Consider the following 18,640-nt stretch of genomic DNA (forward strand, 5'->3'; position numbering starts at 1 on the left):
CGGGGATGCTGCTGAAAGTGGCCGCCCCTTGTCATGTTCCTCCATCCACTTCCATCATGTGTTCATTCACCTTGCTTTATCATGTCCGGACATCATGACCATGTGCATTTCCCCACCCCTGCTCTGTATCATTGGCTGGGTCAGAGAAATGCTTGAAATAATATGAGTTAAGCTGAGGGGTCATTAATATTTCAGTCTATAAAATATGGTCAATTATGTAGAACATAGCATTGACCGTGCTGGTGGGCCAGTGGATCTGACTGCTCACTTGCCGTAAGGTGAATTTAGGCAATAGTGAGCATGATCTTCAGTTTGTCATACATATTTCTGGGGAGGATCAAAGCATGTTCTGTTCATTTGTAGAGGGTTCCTCTGGCAAAGAATGAAAATCAATGGGATTTGGGTTCATGGAAAAGCTGTAGAGTTTACACCAAACTTCCCCAACCTGGCACCTGCTAGGCATGCTGGACTACAACTCCCATAATCCCCAGCTAGCCTGAACAGTGGGCATGCTTGCTGGGGATGCTTGGAGTTGTATTCCAGTACATCTATAGGGTGAAAGCTTGGGGAAAGTTGGTTTACACAGTTCTAGTCAGCTAATCAAATATGAAACATGATGTTGATCCCTAATAATTAAGAAACCCAAAATATCAACATTGTTGTTTGTTGTTGTTGTTCAGTCGTTCAGTCGTGTCCGACTCTTCGTGACCCCATGGACCATAGCACGCCAGGCCTTCCTGTCCTGCGCTCTCTCCCGGAGCGTGCTCAAGTTCATATTCATTGCATCCGTGATGCTATCTAGCCATCTCATCCTCTGCCGTCCCCTTCTCCTTTTGCCTTCAGTCTTTCCCAGCATCAGGGTCTTTTCCAGGGAGTTTTCTCTTCGCATTAGGTGGCCAAAATATTGGAGCTTCAGCTTCATTATCTGTCCTTCCAATGAGCACTCAGGGTTGATTTCCTTTAGGATGGACTGATTTGACCTCCTTGCAGTCCAGGGGACTCGTAAGAGTCTTCTCCAGCACCACAGTTCGAAAGCATCAATTCTTCGGCGCTCAGGCTTCCTTATAGTCCAGCTCTCACAGCCATACATTACTACTGGGAAAACCATAGCTTTGATTAGACGGACCTTTGTCGGCAAGGTGATGTCTCTGCTTCTTACTATGCTGTCTAGGTTGGCCATAGCTTTCCTCCCAAGGAGCAAGCGTCTTTTAATTTCAGGGCTACAGTCACCATCTGCGGTGATCTTGGAGCCCAAGAAAGTAAAATCTGTCACTGTTTCCATTTCTTCCCCTTCTGTATGCCAGGAAGTGATGGGGCCAGATGCCATGATCTTCGTTTTTTTAATGTTGAGTTTCAAACCAGCTTTTGCACTCTCCTCTTTCACCCTCAACAAGAGGCTCTTTAGATCCTCTTCGTTTTCTGCCATTAGGGTGGTATCGTCTGCATATCAGGGGTTGTTGATAATTCTCCCTGCAATCTTAATTCCGACCTCTGATTCATCCAACCCGGCATTTCTCATGATGTACTCTGCATATAAGTTAAATAAGCAGGGTGACAATATGCAGCCTTGTCGTACTCCTTTCCCAATTTTGAACCAATCGGTTGTTCCATCTCTGGTTCTTACTGTTGCTTCTTGACCCTTGTACAGGTTTCTCAGGAGACAGGTAAGGTGGTCTGGTACTCCCATCACTTTAAGAATTTGCCACAGTTTGTTGTGATCCACACAATCAAAGGCTTTAGCGTAGTCAATGAAGCAGAAATAGACGTTTTTCTGGAATTCTCTTGCTTTCTCCATGATGCAGCGAATGTTGGCGATTTGATCTCTAGTTCCTCTGCCTCTTCTAAACCCAGCTTGTACTTCTGGTAGTTCTCGGTTCGCATACTGCTGAAGCCTAGCTTGTAGGATTTTGAGCATCACCTTGCTGGCATGTGAAATGAGCGCAATTGTGCGGTAGTTTGAACACTCTTTGGCATTGCCCTTCTTTGGAATTGGAATGTAAACTGACCTTTTCCAGTCTTGTGGCCACTGTTGAGTGTTCCAGATTTGTTGGCATATTGAGTGCAGCACTTTAACAGCATCATCTTTTAGGATTTTAAATAGCTCGGCTGGAATACTGTCATCTCCGCTAGCTTTGTTGTTACTAATGCTTCCTAAGGCCCACTTGACTTCACTCTCTAGGATATCCGGCTCAAGTTCAGTGACCGCACTATCATGGCTATCAGGGACATTAAGATCTTTCCTGTATAGTTCTTCTGTGTATTCTTTCCACCTCTTCTTAATCTCATCTGCTTCTGTTAGGTCCCTGCCTTCTTTGTCCTTTAGCATGCCCGTCTTTGCACAAAACGTTCCCTTGAGATCTCCAATTTTCTTGAAGAGATCTCTAGTCTTTCCCATTCTGTTGTTTTCCTCGATTTCTTTGCATTGTTCATTTAAGAAGGCCTTCTTGTCTCTCCTTGCTATTCTCTGGAACTCTGCATTCAGTTGGGTATATCTTCCCCTTTCTCCCTTGCTTTTCGCTTCCCTTCTTTCGTGAGCTACTTGTAAAGCCTCATCAGACAGCCACTTGGCTTTCTTGCATTTCTTTTTCTTTGGGATGGATTTCGTTGCTGCCTCCTGAACAATGTTACGGACCTCCGTCCATAGTTCCTCAGGCACTCTGTCTATCAGGTCTAATCCCTGAAATCTATTCCTCACCTCCACTGTATATTCATCAGGGATATGATTTAGGTCATACCTGAACGGTTTAGTGGTTTTCCCGACGTTCTTCAATTTAAGCCGAAATTTTGCAAGAAGCAGCTCATGATCTGAGCCACAGTCAGCTCCAGGTCTTGTTTTGACTGACTGTATGGAGCTTCTCCATCTTTGGCTGCAAAGGACATAATCAATCTGATTTCGATATTGACCATCTGGTGATGTCCATGTGTAGAGTCGCCTCTTGTGCTGTTGGAAAAGAGTGTTTGCTATGATCAGCATGTTCTCTTGGCAAAACTCTATTAGCTTTTGTCCTGCTTCATTTTGTACACCAAGGCCATGCCTGCCTGTTATCCCAGTGATTTCTTGACTTCCTACTTTAGCATTCCAATCCCCTATGATGAAGAGGACATCTTTTTTTGGTGTTACTTCTAGAAGGTGTTGTAGGTCTTCATAGAACCGATCAACCTCAGCTTCTTCGGCCTTAGTGGTTGGGGCATAGACTTGAATTACTGTGATGTTGAATGGTTTGCCTTGGATTCGTACTGAGATCATTCTATCATTTTTAAGATTGTACCCCAGTACTGCTTTTCCCACCCTTCTGTTGACTATGAGTGCTACTCCATTTCTTCTAAGGGATTCTTGCCCACAATAGTAGATATGATGGTCACCTGAATTAAATTCGCCCATGCCTGTCCATTTGAGTTCGCTGATTCCCAAGATGTCGATGTTCAATCTTGCCATCTCATGTTTGACCACCTCCAGCTTACCTTGATTCATTGATCTGACATTCCAGGTTCCTAAACAATATTGTTCTTTACAGCATCGGATTTTCTTTTCACCACCAGACACATCCACAGCTGAGTGTCCTTTCGGGTTTGGCCCAGCCGCTTCACTCTTTCTGGCGCTACTTGGAAATACCCTCTGCTCTTCCCCAGTAGCATATTGGACACCTTCCGACCTGAGGGGCTCATCTTCCGGCGTCATATCTTTTAGCCTTGTGATACGTTCCATGGGGTTTTCTTGGCAAGAATACTGGAGTGGGTTGCCATTTCCTTCTCCAGTGGACCACATTTTGTCAGAACTCTCTGCCATGACCTGTCCGTCTTGGGTGGCCCTGCACGGCATAGCTTATGGCTTCACTGAGTTACGCAAGCCCCTTCGCCACAACAAGGCAGTGATCCATGAAGGGGGAAGTAGATCAGAGAGAAGGAAAACAGCATTTTTCTTTGACTTGAATTCTAACCAGACTCGTGTGACATTTCTAATTCCATGTGAAAATAGATCGTTGTGGGGTTTTAGCATAACTGTTGTGTAATTCATTGGTCTCTTTCTTCTTAGCTTGATTTACAGCCTCAGGGGAAAGTATTGATGGCTGTACAATATTTTCTAGAAGATGGAGGTAAGGAGAGCTTTTAAAATTATATTATATAGTAAAAATTAACTTGAAATATGATGGACACAATCTGAATTCTACATCTGGAATGCTCTGCATCGGCAACAGGATTTCTCCATTGCATGCATAGAGCTTTCCCCGAGTCGTATAGGGGCTTCAGATGACCTCCCCCACCCCTGCCATGTTTAAGGAATGTCTTAGGGAGGCTGTGGGGCCATACAAAGACCCCCACACCCTCCATTGCTGATGTGTGCAGTGGCCATGCCCTGTCTTCTGCGTGAGTGTGAGAAGGAGCTCCTATGCATCTACTAACATGCATGCACAGAGATTCTCCACATGGGTGATAATCACAAGCTCTCCTGATTTGGGGGGGGGGATTTCTACATGTGTTGATCTGTATATGAGTAGAGCTCCTTCTCACACACATTGAACATGTGGATGGCGGACAGGGAGCATAGCCACTGGGTGGTAGTAGGGTTAATCAACACAGCCTCCTTCCTTGAATGTGTTCAGGGTTGTTTGAACCCTCCAGCCGCACCTCCTTTGTTCAGAGCTCCATATGTGCATCAGATCCATTGCATGTGCATCAAAGCTTATGGTTATAGCTCTGCATTTTCAGGGGAACCATGCTGTTTTTATTGAGGTGAAATCCTTGCAGCTTTTTTTCCCTTTCCTTTACTTGCATTTCTTAATACAATTGGTACACGCTATTGGAATACAAGGTGGAAAGTGCCAGTTTTTATTGTTGAAGTATGACTACCCCTATACCTATAACTTAGGACTGGCTGTTAACCTGGGTTTGAATTTGCACCCCAGTGGACAGGGAGCAGGGACAAGGACCACAGACTCAAGGTTGCAACTGAAACAAATTAAAAAGTTTATTGAAACACAGCAAAAATAGCATGAGCTTAAATGACTCAATGTGTAATGTGACTAAAAGAGTAATGATCAAGACAGTGCAATGTGAATAGAAGAATAACAGAAAATTGAATAAGAATAATGGACAAAGCAACAAATAGAACATAATCATAATTATATCATGCCCTATATTGTCAGGACCTACACCACTCTAACCCATTTAGTTTAAAGAACAACTATTCTAAACTGCATAGCATTCTAGCATCAAGTCTATCCTGACCAATCCAGCACAGGTTCAGAGCAGAAACTGAAAGGAAGAAGGAAAGTTAAGCTCTGCTCTTGGACTTACACGCATCCCGTTTCATATTGGTCACAGCTGGGACCAGTTTTTTGGAGCTGGGCCCAAAAGGGGGACATATCCAGTGTTGCATCACCACTGAAAGTTGTGGATTGATCACTGATTGTGGATTGATGAATCAGCTACCTACCAAAAACACCCCTCTTAAGTGCCTTTATGATTAATTGGGGGCACCTGGATTCTTCAATTCTGTAGCCCTAATATTCAGATGCATTCATAAAACTCCTGTATGCTAAGCAGCTTCTTCTGTTTCTTCAGTAGGAGGGACAGCTTTCTGCACACATTTCAAGGTGTCCTAAAAGCTGGGCTTGTCACTGAAGTAAATGGGGATGTCTGTACCCATGTGAACTTTTTGAGGTCTTCTTTTAACTGGGGATGCCTGGGACCGAATTTGGGACCTTTTGCATACAAAGCTACTTCCCCTGTACTATCTTGGCACTACAGTATCTTAGTATCATTACATTATTGCATGAGGCAGAACAGCTGAAGGTGATAAGCGTGCAATTCCACTGTGACTTCTTAAATCTGGCAATATTTTGGCAAATGTGTTGTTATTGTAAAAATTGCATGAGTGATGCAACAGAAGTGCAGAATCAGATACTTGTGTTGCCAGTGGTGTTTAATGCAATTGTTGTAATGTTTTATTTCCTTGAATTTACAAAAGCTAAAGTTTGTTCATAACTGATAGTTGCAATTAAGTGTAGATATATACATTTATGAATTACAGTTTTCAGGTATTTTGTTTGAAGAAAAATCAATCCTGGCATTTTTACTGAAACTGCCAAAGTTATTTTTTGTTGACGTCCTCGTGCTCTCAAGCTTACGAATTACTTTTGACCCAAAAGGCTTAGGTCAGAGGATCTCTTGTGTAAGCTAACTACTAAATGACACTACAATATTAACAGTGACCATCTTCATGCCATTCCAGGCTATTGTCTGTGCCCTGTAGGCTCAAGGCCTGGTCCCTGACTTACACCACATGAGAAGGTGCTTTCAGCAGAACTAGGGACAGTACAAATGCACAAGCACACCTGATCTCCCTACCTTCTTCATCCAAGTCCTAAACTCATTATTGCCCACTTGATTTTTGGATTTAGTGACTAGAACCAAAGCTTCTGAAGTGATCTCTTCTAAATTAATTTCTCTTCTCACTTATGACTTTTTTAAACGCAGAAAAGGAAAGACAGTTGTTCATCCTGGGGTTGGATCCAGAACTATCATTTTGCCAGTGGAAGGATACTGTTGGCAGAACTGAGACTTCCACAACATGTTCTCCCCACTGCAGCCCCCCAATTCACCCTCAAAATCTGCCCTGGATAGTCTCCCAGCCCTCTAGAGTAGATTGGGAGGATGCGCAGGGTGCTGTGGGTGGGGTGGGGGTGGGATGAGATGGGGAAGTCCCTTTCTGCCATGATACCTTCCCACTGGTGGAATGACTATTCTAGATCCAAACTCTAAAATGGAAGAATAGAAGTAATGTACTATTTGTCACAGATGATGTACTCTGGAGTTAGTGTCCCACGAATGGGTCTTCTGTTTTTCCATGATACATAAATGATACTTATAAAAAGCAAGCAGGTCTAGTTGCCAATGTCTTTGTTTATTTAAATGAAGCTATTTACTTTATCCAAGCATGGAACTTGGCACCATGGTGGATGGTTTACTTTAGCACTGAGTGTCCCTCTCTGTCTTTAAGCAGCTTTGGAGGTAGCTGGAATAACGTTCTCTTTCTGGGTCTATCATGCGGCTGGCTTCAGCATTAAAAACAAAGGGTTTGTCCATTCCTTTCTTTGTAAAATAGGTAGTTTCAGTAAAGGGCACTATTTAACCTTTTTAGGATATGGGAAAGGTTTAATGGATAATCTAGTGCCTGAATGGGATTTCTCTTCTATGTATATTTTGTGAAGAATGTTTGGTGAGTGGATGTGCATGATTTATTTAGAGAGAGAGAGATCTGGGGGGGGGGGAGCCTACTGCTGCCTAACTGATGTATAAACTGTGTGCATGTTTTCAATTAATTACTTTAATTAATACAAATATCCTATTTATAATGAAAAGACAGAAAATAATTCTTTCCAATATCAGTAACTGGCAATATTTACTGTTCTCATCTGGTTAAAATAAATAGGAATTGTATTGTTCCTGCACTTGTTCATTTACGATCCCATTCATTTCAGTGGGAACTGTGCAAGAAGTCTGAACAAGGTTTCCTCCCTTGTTTGTAAAGGGATGAAAACTTGATGGTGTGTGCTAATGTCTATAGCCTTTGAAAGCTGAGGGAAGGTTTTCCATTCTAGTCATTCTTCTGCTCTCTTGAGATGCTTTACGCAAACATTTTTGTTCCCAGTGTGTCCACATGCAAAACACTGACTTTACTAACGGGGAAGTGATAGTTGGTAGTGTTAACAAATAATTGCATTTGGAAATTGCATGTAGGATAACATTTGAAATGCACCAGTTTCGTGATACTTCAATAGTATCTGTTTGTAGTACTATCAAAGGGACCTATGAAATGCTCTATGGAGAATAAAAAAATTCCTCTGAATTCCACTTCTCTGTATGAGGCAACTGTTGCAACAGTTCGTCTGGTTACTAACAGTTGTTGTCTTTCTAATTACAATGATTTGGGCTAAATCCAGTGTTTTGCTTGCCGACTTATACTCACGTAATGGGTCTTTCCCTTCTCTCCTCCCCACGTCACACACCCCGCCAGAGCTGATGTGGAGAACTGCAAGGAGCAGGGGGAATTCAAGAGCGTTGATATTTCAGGGCATTGTTATTTCAGAAGCATTTTATAAGTGGCCGAGGTTTCTGGTTTCAAATACTATGAGCCACACCAGAAAAATCTAAGTCTGGCTGAGAGCCGCAGCTCCTGCTGCTCCTTCCTCCCTCTGCAACAGAGCCTTCATTCCACCATCCTTCCCAGTGCTCCCCTCCCCCTGATGCTGCTTCTTTTTCTGTAACAGCCCCTGGTGAGGCTGCTGCATAGAGCCCTTGGTGCCCTCAGGACTTTGGGCGGGAGGACCCTCAAACAAAGCAGGGCTGGCTTACCACATTTTGAAGCAGGTGAAGTTGCCCTCTAAAGAAGGGGCTCTGGTAGGCCATTAAGCCCAGAGTCTAGCTGCACCGCTCCTTACAGCAACATGTGGCCGTCCAGACAGTTTGGCCTACAACTCCCATCAGACTTTGCCAGCATAGCCCATGGTGTGGGACATTGTAGGCCAAAAACCTCTGAAGGGCCACAAGTTGCCCACCCTGGCTTAGAGCTTCGTGTAATCTCTGCTTCTTCTCTGCCCTCATCTCACATCTTCCATCTTTATTGTAACTAGCCCATAATCTCCAGAGTTTCCCCTGTCTGGCAGAACACTGATATGACGATCTCTTTCTCCTACCCATTCTTAGTTCCAGGTTCTGGAATCAATCAAGAAGATTTTTTAATCTTGACTTGCTCAGGATTATCACTTTATCTGTATGGGAACTGCAGGTAGCTTCTGAACCACTATTTGGCCATATCCTGTTGTGTGTCATTATAAATAATAATTTGAAAAGTATTTAAGAATATTTGCAAGATAAGAGCTTTGAAATTAACAAGATTAAAGAAAAACTGGAGTAAAGTTGATCTCTGCCTCTCTCTCCCTCCTCTCATTAAAAGACAGATGGAGCTCAATACTGCAGTCTCAGATCTGATATTGTCTTCTTGTTTCAAGGCTGATTCAAGCCTGCCAGCTAGTTTAGACCAGAGGCCCCCTTTGTTTCTACTGTCTACAAGTGTATTTTCTTATGTTTGCATTGTGGGAAGCAAACAATTGCTTTGCTGGCCAATAAGAAATAGCAAAGTATGAAGCAGGTGTACATTCTTCAGATCCTGCAGCTAAAAGGAGCACATATTCATTCAGAGCTGTATTGATTAGAAACATCAGATTCACTGTCCATCTAGCTGCTGCTGGCACTTTCCCATTCCTTTGCTGGAGAAGGGCAAGCAAAACAAGCTGTTTACATTTGCTTGTAGTGGTGGGACTGTAATGGTTGCTTTTACATCATGCATAATACATGGTGTGGACTTGGGAGCTTAGAACAGGGAAGTCAGCAAAAAAGCTGTTAAGCCAGACAGTACACTGAAGAGTATGCTTTGGTGTACTATTAAATTTAAAGGCAAAGCACACTCATATATCATGGGTCTCATCATTCGTTTCAAGGAAAGGCAGTTAATCTCTGTTTCTCTTACACACACCTTTTTGGTCTTAGTCTCTGCATTATTCCCTCTGTTATGGACATTAAAATGCCTCACTAAGATGAGGAAGGATCCCCAGTGCCTGCCTTTGCTAAATTTTGGTTTGCTAAACTTAAGTCGATTCTACTTTTGCCATTGGCACCAAATAAAATCCAAGTTCCACCCCTTGATTTGATTTTGAGGACACTAAAGAGGAAAGATTGGAATAACAATATGGCTTATTTCCCATATACAATTGGCTTTTACCCTGTAACCAGCCTGCAGTATTACTAGTCTTTAAAAAAAAAAAAGCCTCTCCTTATTCCACTTCTGCTCTATGTTCTTTTTCAGGGCTAAGACAATCTTGACTAGTAATGCGTTCACCATGAGATCAGTTTGTAAATGATTAAACAAACTTAGGGAACACAGTATTCCCCTGCCCTACCCTTCAGCAGGTGGAAAGGGTCCTCATAAGCATGCAGCAAAGCCCTCTCACCCCCGTCCCACCCCAATCTGCAGGCAGGCTTGCTGGAATAAGTCCAGCCATTCCCAAGACCCTCCTGTCTATTCTTTACAGTCAGCTAGTTGTCCGCTCCTCTACACGCCCCAGGAGCCCATTGCAGATTTCATGTTCTTGGTTGGAATGGTCTGGAGGATGCTGAAGAGGTGAGGGAATGGGACACTGGATTCCCTTTCCAGTAAGGGAGGCACAGGTTGGCTTTTGGTTAACATGAGTTAGCTGGGGTGTTTCAGTGAATCTGGCACAGTGAGAGCACATTCTCAAAGGCCCCACTGTGCAGGATTATCCCCAAAATGTGTTGCCATCTCATTCCCCCAAGACTGTGATATAAAACTTAACAGTCTAGACTTTTATTCTTGTTCTAAACAAATTTACTAGATTTCAGTGGAACATGTATCTCTTGGGATCACTGTTTGAGGAGATGAGCAAGGTTGGGGAAACATATAGGGTGTTTATGAGTGATTTATTCCACGTTCGTGATCGGTCACTCATGGAATGTTGCAGGTCCTTGACATGTCATCAACCTCCAGGATGCCTCACGCACATTTTCCCCTTTACGATGCTTTCAAAAAGATAGGAGAGAAACTAGTTATAAAAGTTAATAGTGCCATATGGGCAGTGTGTAATGCCAGCTTAGCACCATCAACTTGCCGAGGAAGGACTTTCCTTGATTCAAACCACATGTCTGCCATTTAAGTGCTTGAGCAAAATGCCTCCTTGCAATGAAGGGAGACAGATCTGACACCCCACCCCACCAAGCTCAGAATCAGCATCCTCTGTTGATTCAGAGCACCCCATTAAGTTCAGTGGGGCTTACTCCCAAGTAAGTGTGCCGAGGGTTGCAGACTTACAGCCTGATCTTATGTGTGCTCCGAAGCCCCATTGACTTCAATGGGGCTTACTCCCAAGTAAATCTGCCTAGGGCAGTGAGGAAACAGTACAGCACAGGTTAAGCTATGAAAGCAAGACTCCCCCACCCCCCCGCTCCTTTTCACACATACCAGAGAGGGAGGGAGGTGCTTCCTCTATTGAAACCACATGTCTGCTGTGTAAAGAAGCACATCCTAATCCCACAAAGAAAGCGAAAGCAGAAAACCCCAGAAAGGATGAGTGGTGTGTTTTGTTTTGTTTTGTTTTGCTTAACATAGAGACACCCATGATGTTCCACTCTGAGAATGGGCTGAGAATCTTGCTTCTGTCCTCCAGGCCTCAAAGCCTCATTAAAAAAACAGCTGTTGTTCCATTCACTTTGAGTAAGAACGAGTGAACACTAAAAGATGAGTAATGCATAGGAAAAAGGGTTTTGAAATATTGATACTCTTTTTAACATGAGACTAATCAAACCGAGGTTGTTTCCAACTTTCCCTTTTGGCTGGACAGTCAACAAGAGAAAATAACACCTGTGTTGAAGGGTACAGAGGTCAGAAAAGGAATTGCCCTCTTCATTTGGAACACACCTACAATTTCAATCAGGTTTTTCCCCTATGGTTAAAGAACACATTATACACGATCAGTCAGATTTAGTTAGGCAGTGTGGTGGAGGAGCTACTTATGTCTGGGGATAAGAAAAAAGAATGAGGGAATGGGGACTAGGTAAGGCAGGAAGCAAAGCACTTTAGTTTCAACCCCATCCCCTCTTTAAGACTTGCCATACAAGTATTGCTTAAAATAAAACTGCACACTTAAAAAAAAACCCCATCCTACCCTGAAACCCTACTCCCAGTGTTCTTATCCTATAGAACAAGGAGCAACATGCACTTCCCTACCATCACCATTGCCCTGGCCACACCCCCAAATTTTTAAAAACGGCATCCAAACTGGCGACAGAGCACCAAAGGGCCAAATTTAGTTTGTTTTCCAGCAAAATTTGGCCCTTTTGGCCCAAGCTGAATTTAATCCTTGTAGCACTGTCTAGTTGTATCTTTTTCTTCTTTTACTTTTTGAGGTGTACCCTATGGACTGCAGTTTGTGGGAGAAGGTGGGGGGAAATGGCCCATGGACCTGCCACAGTTGCTCACCCCTTATAGAGAAATTATCCACTACTACCTTCACTTTGAACTGAAGCAGAGGCATCATGCTGTTGATAAAACACCACCTCCTTTTGATGTTGCACTAGTTACTGTGATGTCATCACCTCCCTTACACAGAAAATAAGTTATTTTGGATCCAAACTTCATGCTTTAATCATCTCTCACCTAGCTACAAATGCCTTGCAAATGGCTACAGAAATGGTGCCCAAAAGAAGACATCAGACTTTGCCATGTTGCATAGCTGACATTCACCATGAAAATATTCTTGAAAAGCAGCTTATTTTAGGGTGTAATCCTATGGCGATGCCCATAAGCCTCTGGACTTGGAGGCTTACTGGCATCCTATGCAGAGTGGGAGGAGTGGTGGAGGCAATCTTCGCCTCTGTGTTCTTCCCACTGCATTTTGGCTAGATGGGCTTTTTTGCCCATCTTGCTGGGTCACGTCAGAGTGGGAGGGAAGGAGGCTGGGGAGACGTCAAGATACATTGTATCCTGGCTTCCCCAGATGCCTCCCTGCCTACTGGCATACCCCCTTTACCCCCTCTCCAAGGGGGTTCTCTCCATGCCAGTGGGAAGGTGGAGGTGGTGGGGATTGCGGATTCCTGGATCTGCAGTTGGAGCACTGTCTCTGACCTCAGATCCAGGAATCCATATTATCCTATGGTCCCCCAGACTCTTGTCTAGGGGCTATAGGATTGCTCCCATATTTTTCTTGGAAAAGATTTGAGGCTTCAAACCAAAGCTTCACGTTTACTAGTGTGAATACAGTATAGTGTGAATATGTATAGGACTGTGCTATCAGACTGCAATCTCATGCCTCCTATTAGGGAATAAGTCCCATTGAAATCTAGGGGGAGAACTGCACACACAGCCAGAAGAACAGGCAGGCTGCCTTTTTAAACTGAAAAAAAGGAGCCATATGAACCGCTATAATAGATACTTCAAAGTCTCCTATGGCTGTGCCATAATTTCACAGGATTATAGACTACAACCACAATATTGATTTTTATCCCTAATAACATTGCTACTATCTGAGCATGTAGAGGTGATTAGAGCTTTCCTTAAACAAACCCCATCATTGTTTTTCTCAAAGCAACTCAGTTCAGCTTCCATGTATAGTTCCTGCTGTCACTCTGTAATGCAAGGATGCAGATGTTGTCCAAGTAATGTACTACAATTGTTTAAATGGAATCAGATTGTGAATGATGTGGTTTTCGCAAGACAGAAAATACCTAGGTTAATACTGTCTATTTAGAAGTTAGACTTCTAAACTTGCTTTGTTTGGATCTCTTTAAAAAATCTTCGCACTTGAGGTTTCCGGATGCTGATTAAGTGGGAAATAGCTATGCATTTGGCCTTGGTCAAGTGATTGTTTTAATTCACACTCACTCTTCATTGATGTGGGATCCCAACAAGGGGAAGAGGTTTCATAGGAGGAAGGGAAGGACAAGATAGTGAGAAATGGAAAGAGAAACAGAAGGTGGCTCAAGGTTGTTTTGTATCCTATGGAACTTCTGCATGAGACTTGCTGTTCATTTCCAGGTTGAAGGCTGCCCCAGTCCATGGAAGCGATTATACATCCATAGCTCTCAAAGGTTTGAAGTGAATTGGGAAAACTTTGCAGAAGCTCTCTTTATACATTGGAACTTCTGCAGTTGAGGAGCCACTGAATGACAGGTTGAACTCCAGGATTTCTTCTAATTAGCTAAATAATTGATTTAGAATGTTACATGATGACCTTATTAGCATTCATTCCCCAAACCCAAAAATTCATATTGTTGTACTTCGCACTGGTTTTAGTGTCTGAGGGAAGTCAACAAGGATCACTTCTCATACATTTCTGTCACCTATCTTCCACATCACTGTTTCAGTTTCTCTGAGTCTCAGATCCTAAATAAAGTTATAAATCTTTGTAACTTGGGTGACATTCTGCATAAAAGAAGAACATAAATGATGCATTCATAAACCAATTCCAATTTTTAAATTTTTGTTAGTTTTATAGCGATGTTGGCTTCCCTTGTGAAATATTTATTTCTATCGAAGCAGAAAAGGAAAATTTTTCTTTCTTTCTAAATAATTTCTTTTACTAGTTGGTGACATTAGCCATCGCAGCATAAAATAGAATGATAAGCTGTGGAAGCATTTGGTCTCCCAGAACATTAACACTGTGTTAAAGTATCTGAAAATAAAAGCGGGATAGCATAAGAACTTTATCAGGAGGGCTTTAAACTGAATCATACGGAGAAGAGAGACATAAAGTTGGGGGTAACAATGGACGAAGGCTCATGCACCACAACAGAGAGAACAGCTCTAACAGCACCCAATAATAGTCTTCACAAACATGTAGGAAGAAAGCCAGACTATGAAGCGCATGGTCTTCGATGTGTATATACTAATGCCCAGAGCATGGGAAACAAGCAGAACAAACTTGAACTCTTAATACAGGAGGGAAATTATGATTTGATGGGTGTAACTGAGACTTGGTGGGATGACTCTCATGACTGCAATACAGCAATTGAAGGGAGGAACAGAAAGGGAGGTGGGGTTGCACTATATGTTAAAAATACATATCTCTGCACAGAAATACAGGAGGGTGAGCTTGGTAGCCCCATCGAGGGCATCTGGATTAAAATAAATGGAGCAAAGAATAAAAGGAATATGGTGGTCGGAGTCTACTACTGGCCACCCAATCAAGGAGAAGACGAGGATGAAACTTTTGAAAAGCAAATAGCCAATGTTTTAAGGAAGCATGATGTAATAGTAATGGGGGACTTCAATTTCCCTGATATTTGTTGAGAGACAAATTCTGCAAAACCTGGCCCCTCCAAGAAATTCCTGACTTGTGTGGCAGATAACTTCCTCCTACAGAAAGTAGAGGAAGGAACCAGAGGATCAGCTATCCTTGACTTGATCCTAACCAGCAAAGATGATTTAGTGGATGAAGTAGCAGTTACAGGAACTCTGGGGGAAAGCGACCATGTTATACTTGAGTTCTTGGTTCTAAAGGAAGCAAAAGCCAAGTGTAGCCAAACGCATATCCTGGATTTTAGGAAAGCCGATTTTAATAAACTCAGAACAATGATAAGGAAGGTCCCATGGCAAGCGACTCGAATGAGAAAAGGAGTCCAAGATGGGTGGGAGTTTTTTAAAAAGGAAATTCTCAAGGCACAATTACAAACAATTCCAACAAGAAGAAAAGGTGGAAGACAACAGAAGAAGCCAATGTGGCTTCACAACAAGCTTAGAGATGACCTGAAAACAAAAAAAGCACACATATAGGAAGTGGCAGGAAGGACAAGCAGCAAAGGAAGAGTACAGGCATGTAGCACAGAATTGCAGGGATGGCATCAGGAAGGCTAAAGCTGAGAACAAGCTGAGGTTAGCGAGGGAGGCTAAAAGCAACAAAAAGGAGGAACCTGGGAACTACAGACCAGGCAGTCTGACATCAATCCCTGGGGAAATTCTGGAGCAGATGATAAAGCAATCCATCTGTAAACACCTTGAAAACAATGCAGTGATTACTTGAAGCCAACATCGATTTGTCAAGACCAAATCCTGCCAGACAAGTCTGATCTCATTTTTTGATCAGGTAACCTCCCTTGTGGACTGTGGGAATGCTGTGGACATAATATACCTCAACTTCAGCAAAGCTTTCGACAAAGTGCCCCATGATATCCTGATGAGCAAACTAGCTCAAAGTGGGCTAGATGAAACAACTATCAGGTGGATCCACAGTTGGCTACAGGATTGGACTCAAAGAGTGCTTATTAATGGGATCTTCTCAAACTGGGGAGAGGTAACAAGCATGGTACCGCAGGGCTCAGTCCTGGGTCCAGTGCTCTTCAACATTTTTATTAGTGACTTGGAGGAGGAGGTGCAGGGAATGCTGATCACATTTGCAGATGACACAAAATTGGGAGGGATAGCTAATACCTTGGAAGACAGAAACAAAATTCAAAGGGATCTTGATAGACTGGAGCACTGGGCAGAAAACAACAGAATTATATTTAATAGGGATAAATGCCAAGTTCTGAACCTAGGAAAAAGAAACCAAATGCACAGTTACCAGATGGGGAATACGTGGCTCAACAACACTACAAGCGAGATGGATCTTGGAATTGTTGTAGATCACAAGCTGAATATGAGCCAACAATGTGATGTGGCTGCAAAAAAAGCGAATGCTCTTTTGGGATGCATTAATAGAAGCATAGCATCCAAATCCCGGGAAGTACTGGTTCCCCTCTTTTCAGTACTGGTTCAGTACTGGCCTCATCTGGTGGAGTACTGTGTCCAGTTCTGGGCGCCACACTTTAAGAAGGATGCAGACAAGCTGGAGAGGAGGAGGGCAACAAAGGAGGGCAACAAAGATGATCAGGGGACTGGAAACAAAGCCCTATGAAGAGAGACTGAAAGAACTGGGTATGTTTAGCCTTGATAAGAGAAGGCTGAGGGGAGATATGAAAGCACTGTTCAAGTACTTGACAGGTTGTCACAGAGAGGAAGGCCAGGATCTCTTCTCGATTATCCCAGAATGCAGGACACGGAATAATGGGCTGAAGTTACAGGAAGCCAAATTCTGGCTGAACATCAAGAAACCTTCCTGACTGTTAGAGCAATATGACAATGGAACCAATGACCTAGGGAGGTGGTGGGCTCTCCCACACTGGAGGCATTCAAGACGAGGCTGGACAGCCATCTGTCAGGGATGCTCTGACTTGGATTCCTGCTTTGAGCAGGGGTTGGACTCGATGGCCTTGTAGGCCCCTTCCTACCCTACTATTCTATGATTCTATAATGCACATATTAAACTACATGCCCAGTCTTAATATAGTAAATACTATAACATGTGTTCTGACCTCTAAGCTTTTTGTAGTCAGAATGATAACGGGGTAAGGTTGGGGGACTGCCTTTTCTCCAGCACTGCATTTGTAGCTAGGGTATCTTCTGTCTGATCTAAAGTTTGCACATGGTTGTTGAGTTTTGTTTTGTTTTTTAAATGTTTTGATTAAATTATTATTTGTGGGCATCGTCAATAACAATAAATATTAGAAATACAAACAGTGTTCCCTTAATATAACTCATTTCTATCATATTATCCAGCTTGTATTATTTTCTGGTAGTATTTTGTAGATCACTGCCCTTCAGTGCTTTATCAGGTCTTTTCGAGAGGATTTTTGAGCAACTGGGGTTTATGATCTGATAGCCCCTTGTTTATAAAGGTGATAAATGGAAATCATACCTCAATGAATTGGTCATACTTAGAAATCCTTCTCTATACTCTTCTGTGATGAGTTAAGCTTTCTGGAAGTCCAGTTTTCTGTATTTTGGAAAACCAGCCCTGGGTTGAAGCATTTGTTTTGAGATTTCCAACTTTGTGCTATTTCAAGGCGAGCTGCTGTTAGCATGAAGCTAATCACTTCTTTGTGGGGCCGTCAGCTTGTCATGTTGTGAAGGGACACAGTCCAAGGACAGCAGAGGAGGGAAAAGAAGAGCAAATGTGATTTCTTTTCACAGTTGCTAGGTATTTTATCACGAAGTTAAAAGTTACTTGGACAATATAAACAAATACGATAAAATGAAACAGCTATTCCTTCCACAGTTTCACTCCTGTTTTATTTCTTTACTTCCAGATTGGAAGCAGTCAATAAGGGAAGATGAGGGAACTGTAACTATAAACAGAAGAGGAGCAATCAAACAGGCAAAGATCCATCACATCAAAAACCATGAATTTATTGCTACCTTCTTTGGGCAACCTACATTTTGCTCTGTCTGTAAAGATTTTGTCTGGTGAGACGAATGGTCTGTGTTACGTACACATACACACACGCTCACACACACATTTTACATACAGCTCTATAGGTCTAAAATTAAGAATTTCATTGGCATTTTCTACTGTGCATTCAAGTAAGGGTACACTATTCAAACCTCAGTTTTCTCTAGAAAACTTTACTCTGCCTCCAGAAAGTCCTTAAGATAATTTTTGACAGCTTTCCTGAAAGTCTACAGCAGGCGTGAGGAACATGTTTGAGGTGGGGGGCTGAATTTCCCACCACCACCACCACCAGGCCCTCCATGGGCCATTTGACATCAGTAGGCATCATCTGATGTCACCACCCTGCCCATTTTGCCTTTCTCTGTGCTGAGAGAAGCACAGAGTTCCATGCCTCTCTCGGTACAGAGAAAGGTATTCAGCCGGTGCTGGGAGAAATGGTACCTCTCATCGCTGGCCAAATTCTTGGCTTTGCATGGCATAGATCATCCCCTTTGGGGTGGCACATGGTGTGCGAATAGAGCGGCTCTTCCCAGCGCCAGCCCAGGCCTCCACCAGCCACATGCCCACTGTTATCTCTGCATTCCCCTCAAACCTAGTGCTGGACTTGATAGTTGCCAGTGTTCTGTATTTCAGGAAAGCAAACAGCTGGTGCATCAGATGTGATAAAGAGGGGGGGGGGATTCCTTCAGTTCCCATTTCACACTTTAAAACCAGTATGCAAACCAAAACTCAGTTAACCTTCAAAATTTGTGCTTCTCTGATTTTAACAATGGAATTCTCAAATCCAAAAATGCATTTAAAAT

General features: G+C 42.9%; 1 protein-coding gene across 5 annotated transcripts in view; it reads left to right on the plus strand.

Moving 5' to 3' along the window:
• The window catches only part of PRKCD (protein kinase C delta), a 105,349-nt gene that overhangs the window by 59,745 nt on the left and 26,964 nt on the right, over positions 1 to 18,640 (plus strand). For 4 of the 5 annotated variants that reach the window (XM_084839797.1, XM_084839796.1, XM_084839799.1 and 1 more), the window contains 2 exons: positions 4,034 to 4,094; positions 17,695 to 17,851. In XM_084839797.1, coding sequence (XP_084695923.1) covers positions 4,034 to 4,094; positions 17,695 to 17,851 — 218 coding nt within the window. Of the gene's footprint in view, positions 1 to 4,033; positions 4,095 to 6,991; positions 7,077 to 17,694; positions 17,852 to 18,640 lie in introns of those variants that run through there. The other variant, XM_084839801.1, reaches the window with a different exon arrangement.

The sequence above is a fragment of the Heloderma suspectum genome, chromosome 2 (assembly GCF_057233095.1).
Source record: "Heloderma suspectum isolate Gila_16-S chromosome 2, 16-S_ref, whole genome shotgun sequence".
In the NCBI taxonomy this organism is placed as follows: Eukaryota; Metazoa; Chordata; class Lepidosauria; order Squamata; family Helodermatidae; genus Heloderma; species Heloderma suspectum.